At 42.3% G+C, this 24799-nt stretch overlaps 1 protein-coding gene across 1 annotated transcript in view; it reads right to left on the bottom strand.

Annotated features, from left to right (window-relative positions):
* The window catches only part of EVC (EvC ciliary complex subunit 1), a 97219-nt gene that overhangs the window by 17697 nt on the left and 54723 nt on the right, over nucleotides 1-24799 (bottom strand). The window contains exons 11-12 of the mRNA XM_065405510.1: nucleotides 21786-21884; nucleotides 6115-6327 (exon numbers count right to left, since the gene is read on the bottom strand). Coding sequence (XP_065261582.1) covers nucleotides 6115-6327; nucleotides 21786-21884 — 312 coding nt within the window. The remainder of the gene's footprint in view (nucleotides 1-6114; nucleotides 6328-21785; nucleotides 21885-24799) is intronic.

The following is a 24799-nucleotide window of genomic DNA, read 5'->3' as shown; positions in this document are numbered from 1 at the left end:
ACCAACCCAGTGCTGTGTTTGAATGGAGGTAATTGTTAACTCCAGTGAATGTGGCAAGCTGCTGAGTATTATCTCTTTAACAGAGCAAACAAACCATATTATTTCTCTGAATGGTCCAGGAAAGGGCTGGATGTTGCAGATCACACAGGTTTTTGGGAAAATTTGGGACTGGGGGTTTTGGGGTCATCTTGCTAGGTGTAACCAAAGCTGGTGGAAACCAGTGTAGAGCTGTTGTGTTGTAGGCAGGCTGCTGAGTTCAGTGTACTGAATCCGGGTTGTACAGCACACAGACACTCTGGATACTGCACGGTTGTCTGCTGGTGTCCAGGCTGTGAGCCAGAGCAGCAGAGCAGTTAAAGCAGCCAGTGTTACAGAGCAGGGACTGACACAAACCGTTACTGGTCTGAACTGCACCTTAGGTTGTGAAAAGGCTACCAGTTGTTTCCTAGCTAACTGCATATCCCAAGAGAGCCCTTTCATTTCTAAAACTTCTCAACGGTGCTATGTATTGTGTGCTCTCTCTCTTTGAGCAGTTCGGATGAGAAGAGCTGAGCAGATTTTTAATTTTCAGAAGGGGATTTTAGAGATGGACAGTGAATGGCTGCTCTCTTGCCATTGATTTTTGGATACCTGGCTATTGACAGAGAAGTCACTTTTAGGTGTTTATATGCCACTTTATTCTCTAATATTTTGTGGATTAAATTAATAAGGAGAGAGACTATTATTTTTGCAATCAAACAAAAAGCCAAATTTGTCCATTCCAGACAGGTGCAAGCCGAGTGACTCAGAATGATCATAAAGAAGGGAAATATATTCATTAGTTTATTATTTGTTGAGCACCAACATTGTGTACAAGGCTAAGTAAACTTCCCTTTAGAGAAAATGAGTGAGTCATCTTTTTCACTGAGAGAACATCTAGCACAAGATCGAATCATAAATACGGATAAAGGTTCCTGTGGTGACTCCTTGGAAACAAGGACCGTTAATAAGCTGAAAAATATGTTCTGTGTCTAAGGTTCCCTCTCAATGAAAACCCTTGCAAACAGGCTTGCATAAAGAACTAGTCACATAGGCCCAGATCCTTGGTCATAAGAGAGAGGAACGTACCACTGAGAGGGCATGTGCACAAAGGTAGCGTGTTGCCTCCTTTGCACTCCTATCCTCTGTCAGCTCTGCACTGGTCTGGTCCAGCCTCCATCTACAGGCCAGAGCAACATATAGGCTTCTTTAAACTATGCCAATGGCCAAAGACAGCAGCTGGGCCTTGCTGGAGTCCAGGGAGCCCCCCTTTCTCCTGGGTCACATGCTGGCTCTATGCCTACAGAGGGTCTCCCCTTATATGCACCTCTTCAGAGCTGCTTTGCACTACTGATGTGGCACAGCGAGATCCAAAGTCAAGAGAGAATCTGGGCCCTAGTCAGATAAGTGTTTGTCAGGCAAACTGAAAGGGAAGGCCTGGAGAGAAGACTGGATTCTCTGCTGCACTGAGCTTCCACAGCTGCACCTGGGAGCTGTGTAAGGTGTTAACGCTTATAGCTGGTTACAGTTCCCGCATTCTCAGAGTGGCTCTGTGTGACTCTAAGCCCCAGCACAGGTTAGAGATGCCATGGGGCTGCTCTAACTTCCACCACCTGAGTATGGTCCCTGAGTGTGCTTGCTACTCCATGGCCTTGCCCTCGTACCAGCCTGAAAAGCATCCTGGGAGCACTGAAGGGAGAAGGTGGGACTATCAGGAAAGCTGGTGCAGCCTATACCATCCTCCTGTGCATCAGGCTGCGTGGGGAGGGACTGTATGCCCTGAAGCAGAATCCTTCCCTGAACTCTCCTGTGGTGGCATGCCACAGCACTTCCCCTTCAGTACATACCTGTGTCTAAGTGGTTCAATTTGGCCCTAAATACTATTAAAATCTCACAGGTCAGTGTTATACCCAGCTTATGGATGGGTAAACTGAGGTACAGTGGGAGGGTTGGGTGACTCTGGTACTGAAAGTCAGCGGCTGGACTGGAACTTAAAAGCTCTGATTCCTCATCCCGTTCTAACCACTACAGACCACTTCCAATACAGGAACAATAACTGAAGTGGGAGTATTGAGGTTGGAGAGGAATGTAACTAAAAGGCATGCTAGACTACTTGAAAAGAAGAGCTATTTCAGTCACTGTGACATATTGAACATCCGCCAGATTCAGAGAGGGAGATAAGATGCACATGATATGTCAAAATTGATTGCGTAAGCAGACTCTGACCTTTGTGGGAGTCAAACTAGGGATCCGGAAGGCTCATTGATGGAAGCCCCTTCCTCCTCCTGTGTCTCTGTACGTTTTGCTGCAGCTTTGTTTCCTGGCAACAGGCCAATTATGTGATCTGATGAAGCAGTGGGCACTGCTCTCCGCCAACAAGAGAGTGGAATAGCTCTCCACTATGCAACCAAAACCATACAATTTTGTGAGTTACCCTCAGACACAATGGCTAACTGAACACCGCTATGAGCTCACTTGCATGTTCTCTCTTCCCCTCTCCTCCCCCGCCTCCATTTCCCCTCTGGAATTTAAAAAGGAGGAGAGGATGCTGACATTTTTAGCACATAGAAAGGAATGTTGCTCGGCCAGCCTGTAGATGGCGTGTGATGCATACTGAATGCCAGGTAACACAGTTAACCAAGCCTAGCATCCGGCTTTGTATAACTAGTGCACAGACCTTAACTTTATTTTCTCTAAGTTGTGAGCTAGGGGGCTACAATGCAAATTGCTCATCACTTCTTTTCATTCTTAATTTATTCCTATTTGCACCTGTTGTGTCCTCTAGGTTGCAGGGCAAAATTAAACTATCAAAATGTCTCTTAAAACCCCCACAAAGCAATGAAATAAAGAGGATTTTTTCTAAAGGGACTCCCATCCCAGATGTGCTCTAAATCGCTGAGTGCAAAGAAAAATAAAATCCGCTACATGTTAAAGGCATCTTGAATCACCTTGATAAGAAAGCTGCAGGCCCCTTAGGAAAAGTACTCTGGAAATGAAGAGACTAACGAATTATGTAGAATAGTTGATCATATGCTCTTACTTTCTTCAAAATGCAGATGAGAGCTTTGTGCCCTACATAATTATGCCTTGTAAATTAAAATGTATGTAAATTCTATTGTATATGTATATATTGGTTCCTATCCCATCCTCAGCACTGTAGTAGCTGAGTGTCTTCCAGTAGGGCATTAAGTGACATGACTAACATTTGTCGTGTGGTTCATTCTCATCCTCGCCCCTGGGGAAGAATTGTGTGTGCGGTTAAATGTTTGTTTTGGTTGGGTTTTGTTTTTCGGTTATTTTTTTTAAACATGCACACCAGAGAAGACAGGTTGAAGATATGCACCTTACACTTGGAGTGGAACGTGGTGAGGTCTTTGATGGTTCTTAGGGAAATTTACCAGCACAGCTATGCTGGTATAATTATATTGTGCTAAGCTCTGCTGTACGCCTACCTGTGTGGATGCTCTCTTTGGGGATTGAGTGCCTTTTTTTTTTGGTTTAGTTTAAACTAATTCCAATGAGACATAAAATCAACAACAAAAAAGACACTAAATCTTGAAGAGAGCATCCACATGGACAGTTATACCAGCAAGTTATAACAGTATAATTATACTGGCACATTTCTGCCTGTCCATTTCCCAAAGCAGATATGCCCTTAGTTCCTGTGGAAGTTTGTTCCACAATTTCGGACAGGCCCTCATGAAAGCTCTTTTGCATAGACAAGTGTTACATTGAAAAATGACCTGTACAATTATGATGGCATTTTAGAGAGGGGTGTGATGATTAGATTATAATAGATATTCCTATATTATAATTCTATGATAATTAACATAATTGTCTGCTAAAGCCTTTATTCTTTTTAAAAAGAAATATATGAAACATTATCCTTTACTTGGCCATCCCATCATGAATGTTGCGATGCACTAAAACCGGAGGGTTATTCAACTGCCTCATTTAAATTTGGAATACATGCTTGGGATTGAACTGAATGGCTGCTGAATTCTGTCTTATAGTGCTGTTTAAACAGCCGTTACCTAGCAGTATTAACCCCACTGAGGCTATGTCTACACTACCGCGGTAAGTTGACCTACGCTACGCAACTCCAGCTGCATGAATAACGTAGCTGGAGTCGACATAACTTAGGTCAAGTTACCACGGGGTCTACACCGCGGGGGGTTGATGGGAGAAAATCTCCCGTTGACTTACCTTACTCTTGTTGGGGGTAGAGTAAAGGGGTCGACTGGAGAGCGATCTGCAGTCGATTTGGTGGGTCTTTATTAGACCCGCTAAATCGACCGCTGGTGGATCGACCTCAGAGCGTCGATCCCTGCTGTAGTGTAAACCAGCCCTGAGGAGGATATGTAATGTTCTCTTCACCATGCAGTGCCATACACATGCTCCACACAGATACAGTTATTCTGAAGATGTGCTGGAGGCCCCTACGTCACGGAGGATAAGTATAAATGACTTTGAAATAAGGCAGTTTGGAGAGCAAGCTTGATATCTCAGTACATTTTATCACTAGCTAATTTCAGATCTTTAGAGACGAGCTAATGGAACTACCTTCTTAGCTCTCTAGTCAATGAATGCCAGTGGTATTACGATTGTGGGTGCCTAAATGGCATCATTATGAAGGGATTCCAGACTATTTGTTCTTTCTCCATCACTTTCTTTGTTTTCCCCTTGTAGCTCTTCTCTCCATCCTCCTCTGCTCCATTTTCTAATTTCCTTTTTTCTTTCCTCTCCCACTTACAACTCTGAATTTCCCTGCTCTCTCACTTATTCCCGGCTAGAATGCCACCTTGTCTTGATTTTCCATTTCTGGCCACCACTTTCAAACATTTGTTTTTCCTGACCATGCAAGCTGTTTTGATGGCACTTCTGTGTTGCAACTCTTCTTGGGCCGGGATCCATCCAACTAGAGGGAAATCTGGCTCATTAAATCTCAGTCCCTGAGTTCAAACTCCCACCTCCTTTTCTGTTCATAGTGGGCCTAAACCAAAGCTTCCTCAAATCAATGGAAAGGCTCTCATCGAGTTCACTGGGGTTTGGATTAAATCCTAATTCCTTTGTCGCTTCATTGACTTCAAACATGTATGTCGCCCAGGACTAGATTACCTTTCATTCAAAGAGCAGAGATGACCCTTTCAAAAGCTTCCAAAGACTGGGTCTTTCTGTCAAATGGAGTGCAGTTCAGTACTGGCTTTATACATATTTTTAAGAGACTTTCTCCAACATATAATCAAAGGGTAGAACAGGTTTTATAATGTCAAGAAAGGTAGGGAAATATGGGATTTGCATAAGTACCCTTCCTCTAGCATTTCAGCTTCCACCCTCAAAAGCTAACTTAAGCATTTGCAGGATTGTAGTCTAACTTTTTAATGTATTTTAACATGTTGGAGTTCCAAATGTTTGTGCAACACAGAAACAGAATAGGTGACTAAAATAACTATTTTTCAGAACAGCTGAAATAACAGGCTAGCTACATGTTCCACTCTCCGATGAAAGGAAAGATTAAAATCACCACATGAGAGGCACACGGAAAACCTCAAAACCATGGAAAAGGCGGGTGGAGCATACTTAGGAACTTTCTTTAATTTATTGTTTAAGCTTTTTATATTCTCAAGTTTTCTAAATGAATGTAAAACCACTGTATGGTAAATCACAGAACTAGCTTTAGTAGAACACTTAATATGGTCTCACACATATATCACTTTTCATGGAGGAACCCATAAGACTGGTTGTGGAGAACAGTTTCTTAACCACCTGGTGGCAGCTGATTTGCTAATTACTACCAATCAATACCTTAATTTTTATCCAATTTGGGAAAATAATTTCACTGGATTACATTTATTTAATCAGCTGATGAGATCACTGCAAGGTAGTATTGTGTGACTACTACATATGTAAATTATATCAAGACGTGCTATATAATCAAGCAGGACCATTAATACATTTTAAAAGGACAGCACAAAGTGAAAGCCTAAACAAGTGGTTAAACTGAGAACATTGAAAAACTAGTTGTAACGGACTGTAAGTATGAAATAGTTTGTGATTTGAGAATTTTGATACCTGCCACAATTTTTGAATCCATACCTGTTTTTCTTGTTGCAGTTGTTCCTGGAAGAGCTTCCACTGCTTTTGTCTACAGCTGTCCCATTTCTCTAATTGAAGGATCAAATTCTCCTGACATTCTTCTTTTAGAAGTTCACATTCTCTTAAAGACAGACCAGTCTTGGTAGGAAGAGTCTGAAGAAATAACTCTTGCACCAACTCGTCTAAAGCATGGGAAGTTCCAGAACACAGTTCCTAACAATAGAGATACAGATTCATTTATGTCATTGCTTACATCTCATTCCCTTGACCACCTTCTCCTGCTCTCTCTTGACATCCCAATTCTCCTGCCTTACACAGCCCTTCATTTCATTCTCCCACTTTTGGTTTTGTAACTTCTATCTTCCTGCTTCTATCCAGCTGCCTGTTCTCTTACACTCCTCTCTCTCTCTCTCTCTCTCTCCTTATCCCCCTCCCTCCCCGCACACCTCTTTAGGAAATACTTCCCTCTTATTATTAACTCCCAGATCATCCTCCAGAACTGTTCCCCCGTATCTTCTTTTATTTAGGCCCCAATCCTGCCATCACTTAAGCACATACTCATGTGCATAAAATTTAGCAAGTCCACTGGAGTTACGGGAAAGGATAGGTCTTGTGGTTTAAGCTCTGGCCTAGCACTCAGAAGATATCAGTTTAATTCCTGGCTATGCCACAGACTTCCTGTGTGATGCTGGGCAAGTTACATAATTTCCTTCTGCCTCCGTTTACCATCTCTAAAATGGTAATTCTACTCGCTGTCTGTCTTGTCTTTTTTTAAACAGTAAGTTATTTGGGAGAGGAACTGTAAATACAGCACTTAGTACAATGGGACCCCAATAGGGCCTCTTAGCACCACTGTAATACAAATACATAGTAAAAAGTTGTATGTACGTATGTGTTTGCATGATTAGGTCCATGAACTGTAATATTTTCGGTGTCTTAAGTCTGATCAGTAGCCTTGATTCCACAAAGATTTATGCATGTGTTTAACGTTAAAATATGCATAATACCACTGAAATCACTGAATATTTAAAAATAAAATCTAAGTAATTCAGGACCAAGTGGAGGACACAATGAGATCAATGGTAGTTTTGCCAAGTGACATTAGGGTAACCAGGATCTGGCTATTACTGAACGTTGTGCTTGTGAAAGATGCAAAGAATAAGTACCATACTGTGTGTGGAAAGGGTGCTATCCCTTTAAAAGTAGGGCAGGCTGGGAACCTCCTCCAGGATATAAAAGAAGAGATTAGCAGCAAGACAGCAGTTTGGCTCAGACACTGATGAAGGACAGGCTAGCAGTACTACAGCAAATGGCTAGTAATGGACCCCAGGTTGGAGGTATGGATTGTGTCAGATTTTATTTTTATTATTTGTTCCTTCTTCTCATTGTTGATAAATGGGGATTTGGCTTTGTGTCTCTTTAATTTTTACAACTCTTAGCCTCTGAACTCTAGCTGATTCTGCATACACCTATAGGTCATGGTGAAAATACCTAAAATGTATGTTAGATACACAGACAAATAAGCTGTGGGCAAATGTAGGGTAAACTTCTATTAGGCTGCCTACGTGCGCCAACCCAAGGAACTACCCTATGACTGAGAAGGGAATTCAGTCTCTGTACCCATTTGATCCTTGGCCCCAGTGAGACGACTGGGTAGGTGGTAAATTCTGACTAGTGCCAGATACAGGTTTTTGTGATGTGGACTTCTATGAACTGAACTGACTACCAGTTCATTCTATGTAATATATAATCTTGCCAAACAGCCATCAGAGGTCACCATCCTGCAGCTGAACTGTACATCTAGATATAACAGACTCCATATCCCATTACCAAACATGCAATCATCCCCCATATTTCTTTTGAACCATAGCATTCAATGTGTGGCTCCATGCCTTATCTACTGCATTCTGTCCAAATTGTGCACTAAATGCAGAATTATTAATTTTCTCATGGGCTCTTTTATGGCACTCAACACCATACCCTCTGTACATTTCAAAAAGTGAGTTTATCATCACAACCCAGTGAGAGAAGGTGGTATTATCTCCATTTTAGAGATGGGAAACTAAAGCACATAGATTCAGGCCAAAGTGTCTGCTGCCTTGGAGCTGGTTTTTCAAAATAATTCCCATTTTTATAGCACTTGATATGTTCAGAACACAGCTCAGCACTTTAACCAGTTGGGCCCAGGTGGTCACAAGTTGGGCACTCGGAAAATAAGGAACACAGAATCGGTGGTCATGGATACAATGATCAGCTATAACAGTTCTGGTAGCATTTTCCTTCCCCCACTTCTGGTTTTGGCCCATTGCTAACAATCAATACAATAATTTAAAAATGTAAAATGATCTAAAATGACTGTGGTAGCACCTGCAATGTTACTAAAATGAATAACTTTCAATCTGCAATTACTGGTGAAGTTATATTACTGGACATGAGTATGCTTGGTCCAGAACATCTCCTCCCATGAAAACACCCACAGGGGGCTGAGGGTTGGGGAGACCCTGCAGGTCTCCTTGCAGAGTTTCTTCTCTATCTTCCCCGGCTTGGGGAAGGGCTTTCCACCACCCAAAAGGCTCTTGTTTTGATAAGCACTTGGGAGACCCTTGCCCAGCCCAAGTAAGTAGACTGGGTACTGGGGAACAATGAAGGAGAATGCTCCTGCGCCACAGAATGGGGTGGAGGGATTCTGAGTTGCTCAGCGGCTCCTTGTCCAGTCTAATGGCTAAAGTAGTCTCTGCAGACCTAGCACGCTCCGGCTTGCCCAGGAACGAGTGCAAAGACAGGGAGGATCCAAACAGTGGTGAATTTTCTGGCCTGTCCATATATATCAGTGCACAGAAAGCCTTTCATTTAAGTGGCTCCATGTTGCAGTCAGGGCCGGCTCCAGGCATCAGCCGAGCAAGCTGGTGCTTGGGGCGGCAGGCGGCATTCCGTCCAATCATAGGGCGGCACGGCCGTTGTTTTTTTTTGGTCCGCTCCGGCCGCCCTGTAGGGGGCGGCGGCACGGAGGACGGGAGCGCCCTGCAGCAAGCCCGGCAGGGCAGTCTGCGTCCTTCCCTTCCCGCTGACCGGGGCGGAGCCCTCCCGGCAGGTGGCGCCGTGTGGCGGGAGGGGCCGCGTGGCAGCGCCCCGCTGTAGCCCTGGCTGTCCCCCTTCTCTCTCTCTCTCTCTCCCGCCCGCTCCCTCCACCTCCCCCCCGCTAGCCGGTCCGCGCCGGAGGTGTTTTTTGTTTTTTTTTTTGCTTTGCCATTCTGGCCGCCCCGTTTTTTTTTGCTTGGGGCGGCCAAAAAGTCAGAGCCGGCCCTGGTTGCAGTGCCCCTAAACTTGCCTCTCCACCCCAAACTTGTGCAATTCCACAAACTCCCTTCTCACCTTTGCAGATGGAGGCAGGGTTTGCACCTTTCTAATTACTTATCTAGTTTGTGAATCGGTTTTAGCTTAATCTCTATGCAAAATGGCATGTTTAAATTCTCTCCTCTGCTGCTGTTTCTTTATTCTAAAATTCAGGTCTCCAAATCCTGGGATTTATCATCAGCTCAAAAAGATTCCATGTCTGATCTCACAAACCCTTTAACATTTTAACAATGTCAGTTATATCTCTTCTAACCCATCTTTCCCCTCAGTAAATATCAGGGTTTCCCTCCCCCCCAGCTTTTCAACAGCAGTTAACCCTCCCCACCCTGTCACCATTTTTAGTTCTTTCCTATGGATTAATATGGTTTAAAAACTATCTAGAGTTGTCTGCAGCCACACCTGTTTCTATTGCAGCTCCACTAGCTCTCAAGCAGAGTCAGACCGGGTTGATATTTTAATGAAAGACTTCCAGTTACCATTACCACCCCACTTAGGGGTACTGGGCTTTCTGTAGGTGGCACCCCAGAATTATTGCCCTAGTATAGTGCTGGTATCGCATTGCTTCTCGTAAGGAAATCTCCTGCATGAAATGGAAAGCAGAGGTCTTGATCGTTTGCTGTCATTGAAGATCTCATGGCTTTCTGCTTAAGGAGTAAAGGAATTATATCCTGAATATTTCTCAGGGACCTGGGTTCTGCCTGTACCTCCTGCAGTTCAAACGGATGTTGTAATCTTTATTACCTGTCTTGCATTACTTAGCAGGGCCCAGCAATTCTACTCAACTGAACTGTGGTTGTTTTGCTTCACAGAACAGCATTTGAGAGAGAGGTGATCCCTAGATCAAAGTGGCTTAATTATTTCTTTGTAAAGCACTTTGACATCTTCTAGTGAAAGGTGCTACAGAAGTTCAAAATAGTAGTACACCTCTACCCCGATATAACGTGACCCAATTATAACACGAATTCGGATATAACGCGGTAAAGCAGTGCTCCGGGGGGGCGGGACTGCGCACTCCGGTGGATCAAAGCAAGTTCGATATAACGCAGTTTCACCTACAACGCGGTAAGATTTTTTGGCTCCCGAGGACAGCGTTATATCGAGGCAGAAGTGTATTACAATTATAGAGATCAGATCAACCACAGCCAGACCTCCCTCTTTTATTTTTCCCAAGAACAAAACAATGGGTATAAATACAGTACATAAATAGGAACTTGGACATCTAAGTGACAAATAATTGCACCCATGATGATTTGTATATGCAAAAATTTGAAGATCCTTTAGCTGCTGAAAGTGTATGAATATTTAATTTGTAATGACCCCCACTTCTCAAAAGTTCTACTATAAGGGGGAAGCTCATCTGTCAGGAGCATTTTGGGGGACTGATCTGAGACTGTGGAATGAGCTCCCATAAGAACTAAGGACCATCACAAACCTCATCTATTCCAAATGCAAGGCACACATTTTCCACCTGCCTTCTCTGACATACATGCAGAGCAGTGTGTACATTAAAAAAACAAACCCCACACGATCCACCACCCTACCTAACCAAAACAATGCACTGCACACACAGTTTTATCCTATGATGGGAAGTGGGAGAAAATGAACCACATGTGGCAGACCTTAGTCATGTTGCTTACTGCACTATAAGATGCTTCGTTACTATGGTGATGAGGGAAAAATAAGAACCTACATAGGAAAAAGCTTCTGGATGTGGAAATGCTAATGGGGGCCAGATTCTGCCAATCTGACTCAAGCTGAGTATAAGCTTGTTCTGCAAGGAACTACTTACAGAGTAAGATATTACTCAATGTAAGTAAGGGTGGTGGAATGTGGCTCTAAACAGAGAAGTTGCTTTACATATTGCTATTTAATGGGCCATTGCAATATTAAGTTTTTTATACAAGAGAAACAAAGTACTGGTTCCAATACGTATCTTATTTTTGGACTGGAACGTCCATAGAATGGTCATTAAATATCTCTTGATGTGTCATCTTTTTGTCTTCAGAACTTTTACTTAATGCAATTTATTCAAATTGATTCCACTAATAGAGTAGCTGATTGCAGAGTTAAATGAACATGTTTGTAATATGACAGCCAACCTCAAGCTTTTTCAAAAATCATCCTTAGAAATTCATCAAGCATAAATAAATATCATAATTTAAATGCAGAAGTGAAATGGTCTTGGATAAATGCTGGATGCCTTTGAATTTCAAAGGAGGAGAAATATATAATCACGCAGGAAAAACAAGGGAAATATACAGCTGATGGAATTTCACTAACAGCAAACTAAAGAGCAACATTAAAACACGAGGCACAATGTAAAGTTTGATCTGAGTGAGGTGAGGTGAAGAATGTGATTATAATGGAGAAAAAGCCCTTCAGAAATATTGAGCTGGATTCCAAGTGCTGACTAATGCATATTATGTATTGTTGGTTTATGCCAAAAAGTGACTGCAAAGGAGGGAAGTTGGAGGGAAGTTGCCTGCAGTTGGAACTTGTCTACAATGTATGTGGACACTCTTATTCTGGTGTAAGAGTGGCTTTTTTTCAATTTAGTTCGTGAGGGGAGGTTAATCTCACACTCTGAACCAAAAAAAACTACACCCTCTGTGTGGATGTGGTATACCTAGACTTTAGTAAGGCATTTGATACGGTCTCGCATGATATTCTTATCGATAAACTAGGCAAATACAATTTAGATGGGGCTACTATAAGGTGGGTGCATAATTGGCTGGATAACCGTACTCAGAGAGTTGTTATTAATGGTTCCCAATCCTGCTGGAAAGGCATAACAAGTGGGGTTCCGCAGGGGTCTGTTTTGGGACCGGCTCTGTTCAATATCTTCATTAACGACTTAGATATTGGCATAGAAAGTACGCTTATTAAGTTTGCGGATGATACCAAACTGGGAGGGATTGCAACTGCTTTGGAGGACAGGGTCATAATTCAAAATGATCTGGACAAATTGGAGAAATGGTCTGAGTTAAACAGGATGAAGTTTAACAAAGACAAATGCAAAGTGCTCCACTTAGGAAGAAAAAATCAGTTTCACACATACAGAATGGGAAGAGACTGTCTAGGAAGGAGTACGGCAGAAAGGGATCTAGGGGTTATAGTGGACCACAAGCTAAATATGAGTCAACAGAGTGATGCGGTTGCAAAAAAAGCAAACATGATTCTGGGATGTATTAACAGGTGTGTTGTGAGCAAGACACGAGAAGTCATTCTTCCGCTCTACTCTGCTCTGGTTAGGCCTCAGCTGGAGTAATGTGTCCAGTTCTGGGCACTGCATTTCAAGAAAGATGTGGAGAAATTGGAGAGTTTCCAGAGAAGAGCAACAAGAATGATTAAAGGTCTTGAGAACATGACCTATGAAGGAAGGCTGAAAGAATTGGGTTTGTTTAGTTTGGAAAAGAGAAGACTGAGAGGGGACATGATAGCAGTTTTCAGGTATCTAAAAGGGTGTCATAAGGAGGAGGGAGAAAACTTGTTCACCTTAGCCTCTAAGGATAGAACAAGAAGCAATGGGCTTAAACTGCAGCAAGGGAGGTCTAGGTTGGACATTAGGAAAAAGTTTCTAACTGTCAGGGTGGTTAAACACTGGAATAAATTGCCTAGGGAGGTTGTGGAATCTCCATCTCTGGAGATATTTAAGAGTAGGTTAGATAAATGTCTATCAGGGATGGTCCAGACAGTATTTGGTCCTGCCATGCGGGCAGGGGACTGGACTCGATGACCTCTCGAGGTCCCTTCCAGTCCTAGAATCTATGAATCTATCTCTCAAGCCAGAATAAGTGTGTCCACACAGAAGGTTACAGTGGTATAACTACCAAAAATGTATTGTAAAGTTAAACAGATATAAAGACAAGGCCTTTATTAACAACTCTACTGATGATGCATGAGTCAGAACAGAAACCAGCTCATGCACCTATAGCAGTGTAGAACCAGAATTGCTAACAGAACAAACAATAGTAAAAACTTATTTTAGTGATTAAAAGTAAGCAGATATGAGTATGCACAGGGAGCAGGTCTGCTGGGGAAGAAGGAATCCTAATACAATTTTTCTAACCATATAAACTGGGCATTGGAAAGTGGGGAAGAGTCTAGATCAGCAGTTCTGAGCCCCACTGCCTGGGGCCAAAGCCGGCTGGGGTGGTGGGGCTCGGGTGGGCTCAGGCTTCAGTCCCCCCTCCTGGGGTCGTGCAGTAATTTTTGTTGTCAGAAGTGGGTTGTGGTGCAATGAAGTTTGAGAACCTCTGGTCTACATACAGTAAGTGGCTGTGGCAATATCTAAGACCAACATTAGAAAAATGCCTCACATGGGAGTAATTGACTGTGCAAGGCACTGCAGAATTAGGCTTTTTATTAAATTCAACCCTCTGATAGGATGATATTCAACCCAATATCTCTATCATACCCTGAGGATGGGATAGCCACCATGAGTATGTGCCCAGCCAAGACCCCAGGCACTTAAGCAAGACAGCTAGCTGTAGTGCATACCTATCCTGGCTAGCCTCAAATCACACCCCCAGCTTGAAGTGAGATTAAAATGACCTGCTTAAATTTAATCAGCAAATAAGTGCCAGAACCAGGATTAGATACAACCTGGAGAGCTGGGTTCTAATTTCTATGCCTAATCTATTATTCCACACTGCCTTCCAACACTTCCTAGTAAATCACAATGCCAAACCTTTAAATTTTGGGTACTTCAAAGTTTGGTTGCTCAACCTGAGACCTCTATAGTCTGGTTTTCATGGGTGTTGAATATCTGTAGATCCACCTGAAGTAAATGGGAGCTGTAGGTGCTCAGCATCTTGGACATCTAGCTCAAGTGGGCACCCAAAATTACAGTCCAGTTTAGAAAATGCAACCCTTATATTTTAGTTAACAGAGTTGCACAGAGAATATGAAGGAAAAATAAGGCTTTAGGACCCAGATCCACAGAGGTCTTTAGGCTCCTAACTTCTACTGAAATCAATGGAAGTTAGGAGCCTAAAATACCTTTGAAGATCTGGGACTAAGAACGTAGAACAGGATCACAATATGCTACGTCCTGAATTTCATATTTTGAAACAGAAAAAGTTTGCCCTTTGTAGCTGAAAAAAAATTACACTTAACACTAGCTTCAAATTACTTTTTAATCACTCAAAAATGTTTATTGCCTTATCTGTTAATATTATCCATTAGTTACAATGTTTTAACCTACATTCCTATTCATCTTTTACTTCCTATCAAATGAGAGGTAGGATAGTATTTTCTTGAAGTCCTGTTAGAAGAAGAAGAACTAGAGACAACATTAAAGTGTGAGCTTCCATAGCCTCTATCCTAAACTTGATGAAATATACTTTAAAAATGAGTCCCTTACAAGAGACTTTGTAACTCTCAGCTGCTAGTTACTTTTTTTTGGTTGTCCTCAAATGAACTTCTGTTTTCCTCATAATGAATTGTTAGCCACCAGCCTCTTCTCTCATCTCTACAGCATAGCACACAGAAGAGGAGGAGGATAAGATTACAGATTAGGTAACATCTGAACCACAAAAATTCAAGCAGAACTGCAAAAAACACCTCATTTTCTTTTTTCAGAGTCCACAAGAGGGCAGGACAGGCGATAACTGGAAGCCACTTTTACTGCCTGACAACAGAAAATGACACAATAAAAACCCCTGCAATTCATAAATTACACAAACCTGCAATACATTATGCTCCTCTAACTGATCAGGATTTCTCTGACACCTTTTCCTTAATCTAAAAATGTCAGTTAATTTTTATTCTACTTCTCCATTCTATTCTTGTAGACTGGATAAATTAAAATTTGTACAAACGGCACGAAATACCTGCATGACTCAATGTCAATTAACTTTTTCACAAATTATTTACAAAGATTGTAACAGTTCTTCTCTCCCCACTATCACAGTCAATTTATCTAATCCCCACTGTTTGAAGTCCACTACTGTCAGGCTTTCCTGGCATAGTCAGGGTTGTGAGGTACCTCGACACCACACGCCCTTGCTGTGAGGAGGTCTTGTCTGTACATGCTGTGGATCAGCTTCCTGAAGCCATCAGCCTCTGGCAACACAAGCGCTACCTTCCAGGCCTCTGCAGGCATCGCTCTCTGTGTGCCTGGTCAGTGGTAGGCTCACACCCCGACCCCGGAGTCTGCCTAGCTTCCCTCTGGAGTGCTCAGCCTCTATCCCACTCACAGAACTCTTAGTGCCACTATTCCCAAAGGAATAATACGGATTAGATTATAAAATTCAACTGAGGATCACAAGTTTACTTAACACACAGCACTTTATATGTAGTGAAAAGAAGAATAAGTTTATTATCAAAAAACAGATTCAAGTGATGGAGGGGCCTGTCTACACTTGAAATGCTACAGAAGTACAGCTGCAGTGCTACGCCTGTGCCATTATAGTGCTTCAGTGTAGATGCGTCCTACAGAAACAGGAGGAGTTCTTCCATCGACGTAGTTAATCCACTTCCCCAAAACGCAGGAGCTAGGTTGACAGGAGAATTCTTCTGTTGACCAAACGCTGTCTACACTGGAGGTTAGGTCGGCTTAACTACATCGCTCAGGGGTATGGATTTTCCTGGGTCGACTTCGCTTTTGAATGCAGACTTGGCCTTAGAGTAAGAATATTGGAAACAAATAGCTGCATAAAACAAAACCTTAACATGATTCCTAGAGCCTAAATGTACTCAAGGCATTCCCCTATCTCCTACAAGAGTGTTTTGTCAACCTGTGGTCTGCGGACTATGTCTAAGATTTCCAAAGGGGTCTGCACCTCCATTTGAAAATGTGTAGGAGTCCACAAATGAAAAAAGATAGAAAACCACTTGTACTACAAGATAGCTTATCTCATGTCCTTCTCCCCAGTGTTTCCAACCAGTTTGGCTGAAATCCCTTCTCATAAAATCAAGCCTGCTGGCAACTTGTCCTGAGACTGAAGGAATTCCTGAGGGCTCATCTGTATCCCAGATATAGTTTCAAAAGTCCATTGCCTTACACCTAAACAGGCTAACTCCTGTTGTCTTTGTTTTTCTTGCCACTCCCAGTGTCTATTGTGAACCATAAAATACTAAATTTTGCACGTGACCAGCCAGGGTGGTCACCTGCCTGACAGGAATATGTGGATTACATTTTGGTAACCTGTCTTAACTGTCGGTCCCAGAGAACACAATCTTTAGTATATACACACAACTCTCCACTCATTTTCCATACATACATCTCACAATGATTATGATGACCATTGTGACACAGGCTTTCACTAGAAACCTTACATGACATTCTTTGGTGGACAAGTTATACAGATATTAGACCCAGGGGATTCTTATAACCCTTATGCACCCCTTATGCCCTCTGCCAGTAGGCATCAAGAGGTCCTTGGGTCACAGTCACTACATATAAAAATCCTGCATACCATTCTCCAAGTACAAACTGCTCATACTCATTCATTTACTTCACATCACACCACAAGCAGCTTCCCTAGGATAAATCACTTTCATTGACATATATATATACACACAAAAAACACACCTACTCAATTCTTCTTCCCTACCATGCACACCAACACATACTCATTAAAGTTCCAAAATATTGACATTTACTGTATTTATTCCGATCCAGACTACTGTTTGTTTATTGTATTACAGTAGTACCTTCTGGGCCACTGTGCTAAGGGCTATACCACTTAGTAGTGAAGAGATTGTTCCTGCCCTGAAACGCTTACAGTCTTGACAAGGTGAAAAGATGAATGAAACAAACAGGTGGAGGAAGGTGTGGGAGGACAAGATAACAGAAACTATGAGAATAGTAAGTGGTGTGTACAATGATTTGACATTCTCTCCTCTCATCTAGTCACCAGGGAGTTCATTCAGTCAAACTCGCACTCCCCTTTCACAACACCAATACCCACATAGAGATTATCCTGCCATTCTGCATGATCTTGAATCTATGGGACAGGTTCTCTGTTCATGTATACCAAGGTAAATCAAGCAGGGGTGCTGGAACAAGTGGGGAGCTGAGAGCCACTAAACCAAATGGTAAATTCTGTATATGATGGAAACTACTTCAAGCCAGGGAGTGTGGCAGCACCCGCAGCACTCCTAGTTCCAGCACCTATGAAATCAGGAGTAACTGTTGAACTTAATAGTTGCATTGGTATAAAACTGTATGCGACAGGAGAATCAGGCAGATGGGCTCCATATTGACTACCATGTTTAGCTTGTCTATACACGTTAAACGCCAAATCCTTTCTCCAATTTGTTGTAAGGGATTAGGGCTTGACTGGCAAATCACTTGCAAACCACATCACTACTGAACAGAATTTCAGTGACTCTTAAAATGCAGAAATCAGTGAGCTGATATGAAGGGGCAGAACTGGCAGCTTCTTAAAAAAAAATCAATGTGATAGCTCCATATCGCTAGCCTTCTGCCTCTTCACCTGAGGATTCCTTCAGGCTTAAAACAGTCTATAGTATAAAATTTTTTTAATGTACTGTTTAAATGAAGGATTGGATGGTTCAGATAATTAACAGTGGAACATAGGCCTTTGTGCCATTAGGTCACTGGTTTAAAAACTGCCTGGGTCAAAAGTCATTGAATTTTTACCAGCTGAAATTATCCCTCGGGAAACCACATGAGTCTATATGACTGCAGGATTTCTTGCACCTTCCTCTGAAGTGTCTGCTGCTGGCCACTGTCAGGGATGGGACACTGCTGTAGATGGACCCATGAGTTTGATCCAATATGGCAATTTCTATCATCTGTCCATTTCCTACAGGACTGCTGTCTATTTTAGTCAAACTACCGTCCAAACGGGCTCTGAATTCCAGGAGGACTGTTAAAAGTAACGTAAGGGTTTCTAATTAGCAGCCATAGACTGAAAGGTCTGATTACGCACACTGGACTCCTCTCATCCCTGTAGTGGTCCAGGTTGAGGCACCTCCAGGCAGGGCACCGAGGGGAAGTTTGTATTGCTGTCTGTGGTGAATGATACCTTAATTCACTCTCAGACAATTTAAAAAGAGACGAAACACATCCACCCTGTTCAATATTGCAGACTTTGCCAGGCTTTACGTGACAAAAGGCAAGATTCTACTGCCATTTTTCACCTTCCCGGAATACGGCTGGGCTGCTGAGATTCAATCCTCTAACTCTGAGTGTCCCTGGTTCAATCTGTGGTGTGAGCCAAGATGGCAGCCAGCATTAGTGGTGTCTTGTCTGGGATTCACACTGCTGTGAGCCTCAAATGGTCAGGACAAGATTAAATACTTCTTCTGGACTGAGCAATGTAGTACATTAGTCACTTTGCATTATGTCCCATTCTGTGCCCGATCCACAGAAGATGTGAGAGTTGTAACAGACGCACATCCTCAGTGAATGAGGCACAGAAGAGGACATGTAACAGAGTGACCAGTGGGTTACACTTGTTAACCTTTCATGAATGTAGCTGGGCTTAATTTTCCAGTGATATTCTAAAAATCACATGACAAAGAGGACTTGTTTGCGCCAATCTAGTTAATGAAAAGCCATTTTTTACTATTTTACTCTCCTTTGTAACGTACATTTGCATTTAGGAAAATGTGAAATTTTAATTGAACAAACTCATTATTTGACTGTTTCCTCACCTCTTGAATTGAGCCTCTCACTTGTTCATGCCTTGGTGATGCATGCCATCTTTGTCTTCGCATTGTAAAGGAGTGTGCAGATATCATGCAATGGCAAAATGGAAATGAAGGGCCTGATTGTGCCTGGCTATAGCACAGCCACACAGGAGAATAAGCTCCCTCATTCCTCTAGGCAGCCTTGCTGCACCTCACTTCCAGGCATGATGGGTGGAGAGTGGGCTGTGCATGGCATCTGCAAGACAGTGGAACGTGGGCAGGTGGAGCCTTGATTCTGGCTTTCTAACGTGCTGGCCAAGCATCTGGGATTCCAAGGTAAAGGAACTGCATACATTCCTCTTCCCCTGGAGCAAGGGGTGCAGAAGAGGGAGAGGAGAGGAAACAGGGAAGAGACTGTGATTCTCTGAGACATAATTTCTTCCCTGGGATTCTCCTTTGCCTTTGTTTCATGCCCCAGGTAATAGACATTTTTAATAACCACTATTCCTTGTACACTCAAGCTGGTGGAAATCAGGGTAGCTCTGTTTGACTTCAGTGGAGCTACATTGGTTTACACCAGCAGAGGATCAAGCCTGTTCTTAAAGCATTTGGAGAGTACAGTAAATTTCTTTTCATTCACAGCCTATGCCTCTTATGTAGTGTACTTTCTGATGTCATCCTTTAATACAATCAATAGCAGCTATGCCTAGGAGAGAGAGCGGGACCATTACTTGATATTGATGCATTAGCTGATCACATTTGATGGACAAGGATAAAAGACTGCTTATTGTAAAAACAGATGTGAGTTTAGTTTCCTGAATGTAAATTCCTGGTAGATATCAGTCGATTTGTTAACCACTGAAGAACTTTCTTTAGTTTTACATGACTGGCAGTCTCTACTCAGGACAGGCCCAGGAGTGGAATAGCAGGTACAGTATAGAACAGGGGTCGGCAACCTTTCAGAAGTGGTGTGCCGAGTCTTCATTTATTCACTCTAATTTAAGGTTTCGTGTGCCAGTAATACATTTTAACGTTTTTAGAAGGTCTCTTTCTATAAGTCTATAATATATAACTAAACTATTGTTGTATGTAAAGTAAATAAGGTTTTTAAAATGTTTAAGAAGCTTCATTTAAAATTAAATTAAAATGCAGAGCCCCCCGGTCTGGTGGCCAGGACCCGGGCAGTGTGAGTGCCACTGAAAATCAGCTTGCGTGCCGTAGCAGGTTATGGCTGAGTGAGAAGAAGCTTACACACAGCTTTCTGTCAGCCTGTCAATATTAGAAACGTTTAATTCACCCAAATATTTTTAATGGAAAACAAAACTTAGCCAAACAGGATTTTAAGCTGGTCTTAAAACGTCAGTGAAGTAGAGTTTCCAATAATGGAATACAACATCCATAAGCATTGTGTTCGGGGGAAATATCTTTGACGCTAAGGACATCAAATGAAATGATGAAGGTTAATGACTGCTTTACAAAGCATACGTATCACATGTAATATTAGCAGACATGTTGACTTGCTCTTCTTAAATTAAAAAATTACCTGAAGAAAGCATCTACTCAGATTCACAAACACAACCCTCCAAACCAGTTTTTTCCCTTTTCTGAATAAGTAGTTTGTTCCTCAAATATACTTTTCCTAGAACCGTTACACAAACCTGCTCCAGCACGCGTTCATACTCTACTAAGTAAAACGCCACTAGTCAGTTTTTTCAAACTTATCAAAACTTGATAGATAAAAAATGCACAGGGGCAATGAAAACTCGTATAAAGTGGAACAAATGCACAATACTATAATTAGCATGTACTAAGATGCCCATGCAACCAGGTGTGATATGGACTAGAGATATCCATGACACACCAGACTGGTCACAATTAATCAAAACAGAGCCTGTTAGACTACAACTAATCACTTTCAGCTCAAAGGTCATTGCTTTTGCTACAATTAGATAGCATTAATCTTACACACATAACAACAAGATAACAAAGCATGAAATCTTCATCAGTAGCAACAATTTCCAATTAGCAAGACCAATATTAAATATTACAAATTAAAATCCTCATTTAAAAGTGTCAGTGAACCAACACTGTCAATACATTAACTCACTACCTAGAGCTCTATAAGTAAATCAAGAAGCCTTATATACTTTCCTTGTCTCTCTTGCTTTTCCTCTATGACTGGGGTCACCCTAGCACCTTGTCTGGGAAAAGTATTAGGACATGAGATGCATTTTCCCTTTCCTGCCTTATATCTGGCACCAGTGCCTTCCTGCTGTAAGCCTTGTTTGCTGGTGTGATTGCAGGGAGATTGTGTAGGCAAACTTTTCTAGTGGAAGCATAAAGGTGTGTGGTCACTTAGAGAGGGAAAATTCTGCAAGTCTACAAAGGAAAGTTGTCCCTTATATTACCAAGAGCTGACTTGTGGTCAGAGAATAAGTCGTGAATGTTCTTCATGCAGAGTGCTAGGAACCCCACATCTATCACAGAATAGGAGGAGACCAAATTCATTTCCATTTGTGACATCCAGGTCTCCCAAAGTAAAAGACTAAATCCCAAGCCCGTTAGTGCACTACCCAGCCTCTCGAAAGCTGCAGAATATCAAATGAATGATAAATCTCTGAAGTTTCTATGCCTGAGGTCTAGTCCCGTTTTGTAACTGGACTGGAGATTTTCAGACTTTTCGCAGCCACTAGCACAAATCAATAGATCACCTGATGGAGCTCTGCAACGGCCTCAGTGCTTTGGCAGTCATCCTCTTCTTCCAGATCATGCAGTGTCTGTCTCTGCTTCTCTAACATTTCATGGCAGGCCTAAGATTAATAGAAATAAAATAGGAAAGAAACCTTGTAAAAATATATCTTTTAAATAGCTGAAACCATTGTCAGCATGAAAGCTACTGACTGACAAATAAATCAAGGGTGCTTTTTTGGCAGCATCAGGGATCTAAGTACTATAAAAGCTAGTAGGGAAAAACCACATACTGTCCTAGCTGAGTGGTAGGAGAAGTCACAGATATGACTGAAATAATACTGGCTATGTACTCACAAAGGGGAATTATGAAGATTACCCAGGCAACCTTAATTTGTGCATCTCCTAAGTCCCAAGTGCTTTACAACCATAACATTATTTTAACAATTTTTATATGGAATAATATCCACAGTGCAGGAAAAGGGTTAATGATAATTAGTATCTTACATTGTTTGCCTGCATACAGATAAAGCACTTTGCTGTACAAGCTATGGCCCAATCCTGAACCTACTGAAGTCAATGGGAGACAGATCTCTTAATTGGACTGCATTATATGATACGTGCCTCTTTTGGGGCAGGTTTCCCCTCCAGCTCTGGGTCCCTCTGCACTGGATTGACAGACAGTGTTCTGGAGGACAGGCACCATCAGCCAGCAGCCCTGGGGTCCTGATCCCTTCTCCAGTCCTCTTTCCTCCAGGGAGCAGAGAGAGGCCAGAGAAGTGGGGAGCTGCCCAAGAGCCAATAGGAGACTTCAGATGGGGGTAGGGTGTGGAGGGAGTGGAGAGTGGAGCCAATACCATTTTCACAAGAGCAGATGAGGAAGCAGAGCTGGCTATGAGCTGCTGCACTTTCTGATCTCCCTCTGTGTCCCTCTTGCGAACATGGTGTCAGCTCCGCTTTCTTATCCCTCCCTGCTGCCCACTGGGCAGGTCCCCCTTTCTCTGATCCCTGGGAAGTGGGGGGGGGGGCGACAAAAGATGAAGGGGCCCAAAGCTGGAGCAGGAGGTGCAGCTGAGAGTCCCTGGTCCTACAGAGGGCAGGGGCATGCAGTAGCAAGGTAGGGAGGGCCCAGCCAGCAGTGACTGTGGGGTGGCGGGGGCAGCAATGCAGGTGTGTGTGTGTGTGGGCTGCAGTAATTAAATTTTGGGGTCCAAATGGCCAAGATGTGAAATACCTGGGTTTAAGGATGTTCTCACTGTGTGAATCAAATGAACTATCTTCACAATCTGCAATAGCCCTCTTTCTCCTGCCCCCTCCCCCAGTCACATAGCAAAGCTGGTTTATTTCATTCACTTAGCAAGAACCTCCTGAAAACTAGGGACTAGGTTTTATACCTAAATACCTTTATGATCTGCAAATCATGGTGCAACATAAAACAAAACCCAGGGCAGCACATATTTCAATCATATGTCACTTGTTGGCCAGTCTAGAGGCGGGAGGGGGATGAGGGAGCTCTTTCACTCACTTAATTAGGAGCAGCCAACCTCTAAGGATTTCTGAGATCACATCAACTATGTAACCATAGTTGGAACATGGAAGGCAGCAGCCAGGGCAAGGGTGCTGGTCCATGACTAGGGCTCGTAGGCACTACTGCAATATAAATAATAACACTACACAGCATGACAGTGGGGCTAAAGAGAATACTGGGCCAAGGATATTAGGGCAAACTGCTATTCTTGCCAAAATACAAACCAACCCTCCCCTCTCAAGATGCCATGGCAACTTTACTGTCCACACAGAGTACATAAGAGAATCTGGTTCTATATTGTAATTCATATGTCTCTGGGGGCAGAGCTCAGCTGGTCGTGTAACCTTAACTTTGGCATTTCCTGACCTGAGTGCTTAACTGCAACCTTCACATTTTGTACCCTAGTTTTTGCTGGAATAGAATGTATTGCCCCAAACACAGTGCTGTACCAGCAGTTGGAAATGTACCTAAAAGGGACTCAATGATACAAGGACTCAAACCTGCCATATCTAGGTCATTGTTTTGCATCAAACACAGGCCAGTATTGACTGAAAATCCTTACTATCAGACTCGTGTTCAGAAGCCTACATGAATTTCCTAGCTTTCATATGGATATGTTTACCCATTGCAAAATCCATCATCTTAATTGGCACCTGCTTACAATTTCAGTAGAAAAGTCAGGGGCTGAGTATGCTGCTACCTTGCCAGTACCTATTCTTTGAAGAAAGAAAAATAATAGAAGGCAGGGAAGTAGCAGCAATTGGTCGTCAGAGCACTGGGCTCATGTCAAGGAATCAGTCAGGTTTCCCACCTGCTGAGGTACCATGACCAGATTTAGAACTTCTTAAGGTTGCTGCAAGGGGGTGCAAATTCCCCATTCCTGTACCTGTGGCGATAAATTATGCCCATTCACTGTAGGCATTAGACCCTGTGGGTTCGGCAGAACTTGATATTTATTGTTTTTATAATTTTGATAAATAATAATCATGTTTGTTTTTAAGCATTTTAAAATTTGTACCTATTTAACTGTTCAATTGCACCCAATTATGGGTTTTACGTATTTATTTTAAATGATTTAAATTTTCATAGTTTGGGGAAATTATGGGGGTGTTCAAGACAATGTGGGAGTGTATTATTGAATTACATGGATGCTACAATTCAAAAAACTGAAGCTTTATAACTGTTAAAACACAAATTGTCAACATTCCATGTCAAAATATATACAGTAAATATCCTTAAATTAAACTCTAAGTTCTCAAGCAGCATTTTTCTTATCTGTAAACTTCATTTATTATCAATGGAATTATTTTGTCAGTTTGTGCGTGTACGGTGAAATCGACATTTACTGAGATTTACTGAAAAAAATCGAATCCTTCCAAGCCTACCTATATTAGACTTACAGTGAAGGCATATGTTTTTAAAAAATCAGGAATAATCATAATTCTGGCTGGCTCATTCAGAAGATTGGTAATGTGGTAGTGAGGGCCTGCTTACACTATGGACCAGATT

The sequence above is a fragment of the Emys orbicularis genome, chromosome 5 (assembly GCF_028017835.1).
Source record: "Emys orbicularis isolate rEmyOrb1 chromosome 5, rEmyOrb1.hap1, whole genome shotgun sequence".
In the NCBI taxonomy this organism is placed as follows: domain Eukaryota; kingdom Metazoa; phylum Chordata; order Testudines; family Emydidae; genus Emys; species Emys orbicularis.
Note: the sequence above shows the minus strand (reverse complement) of the source record. Positions and strands in the feature narration are given on the sequence as shown.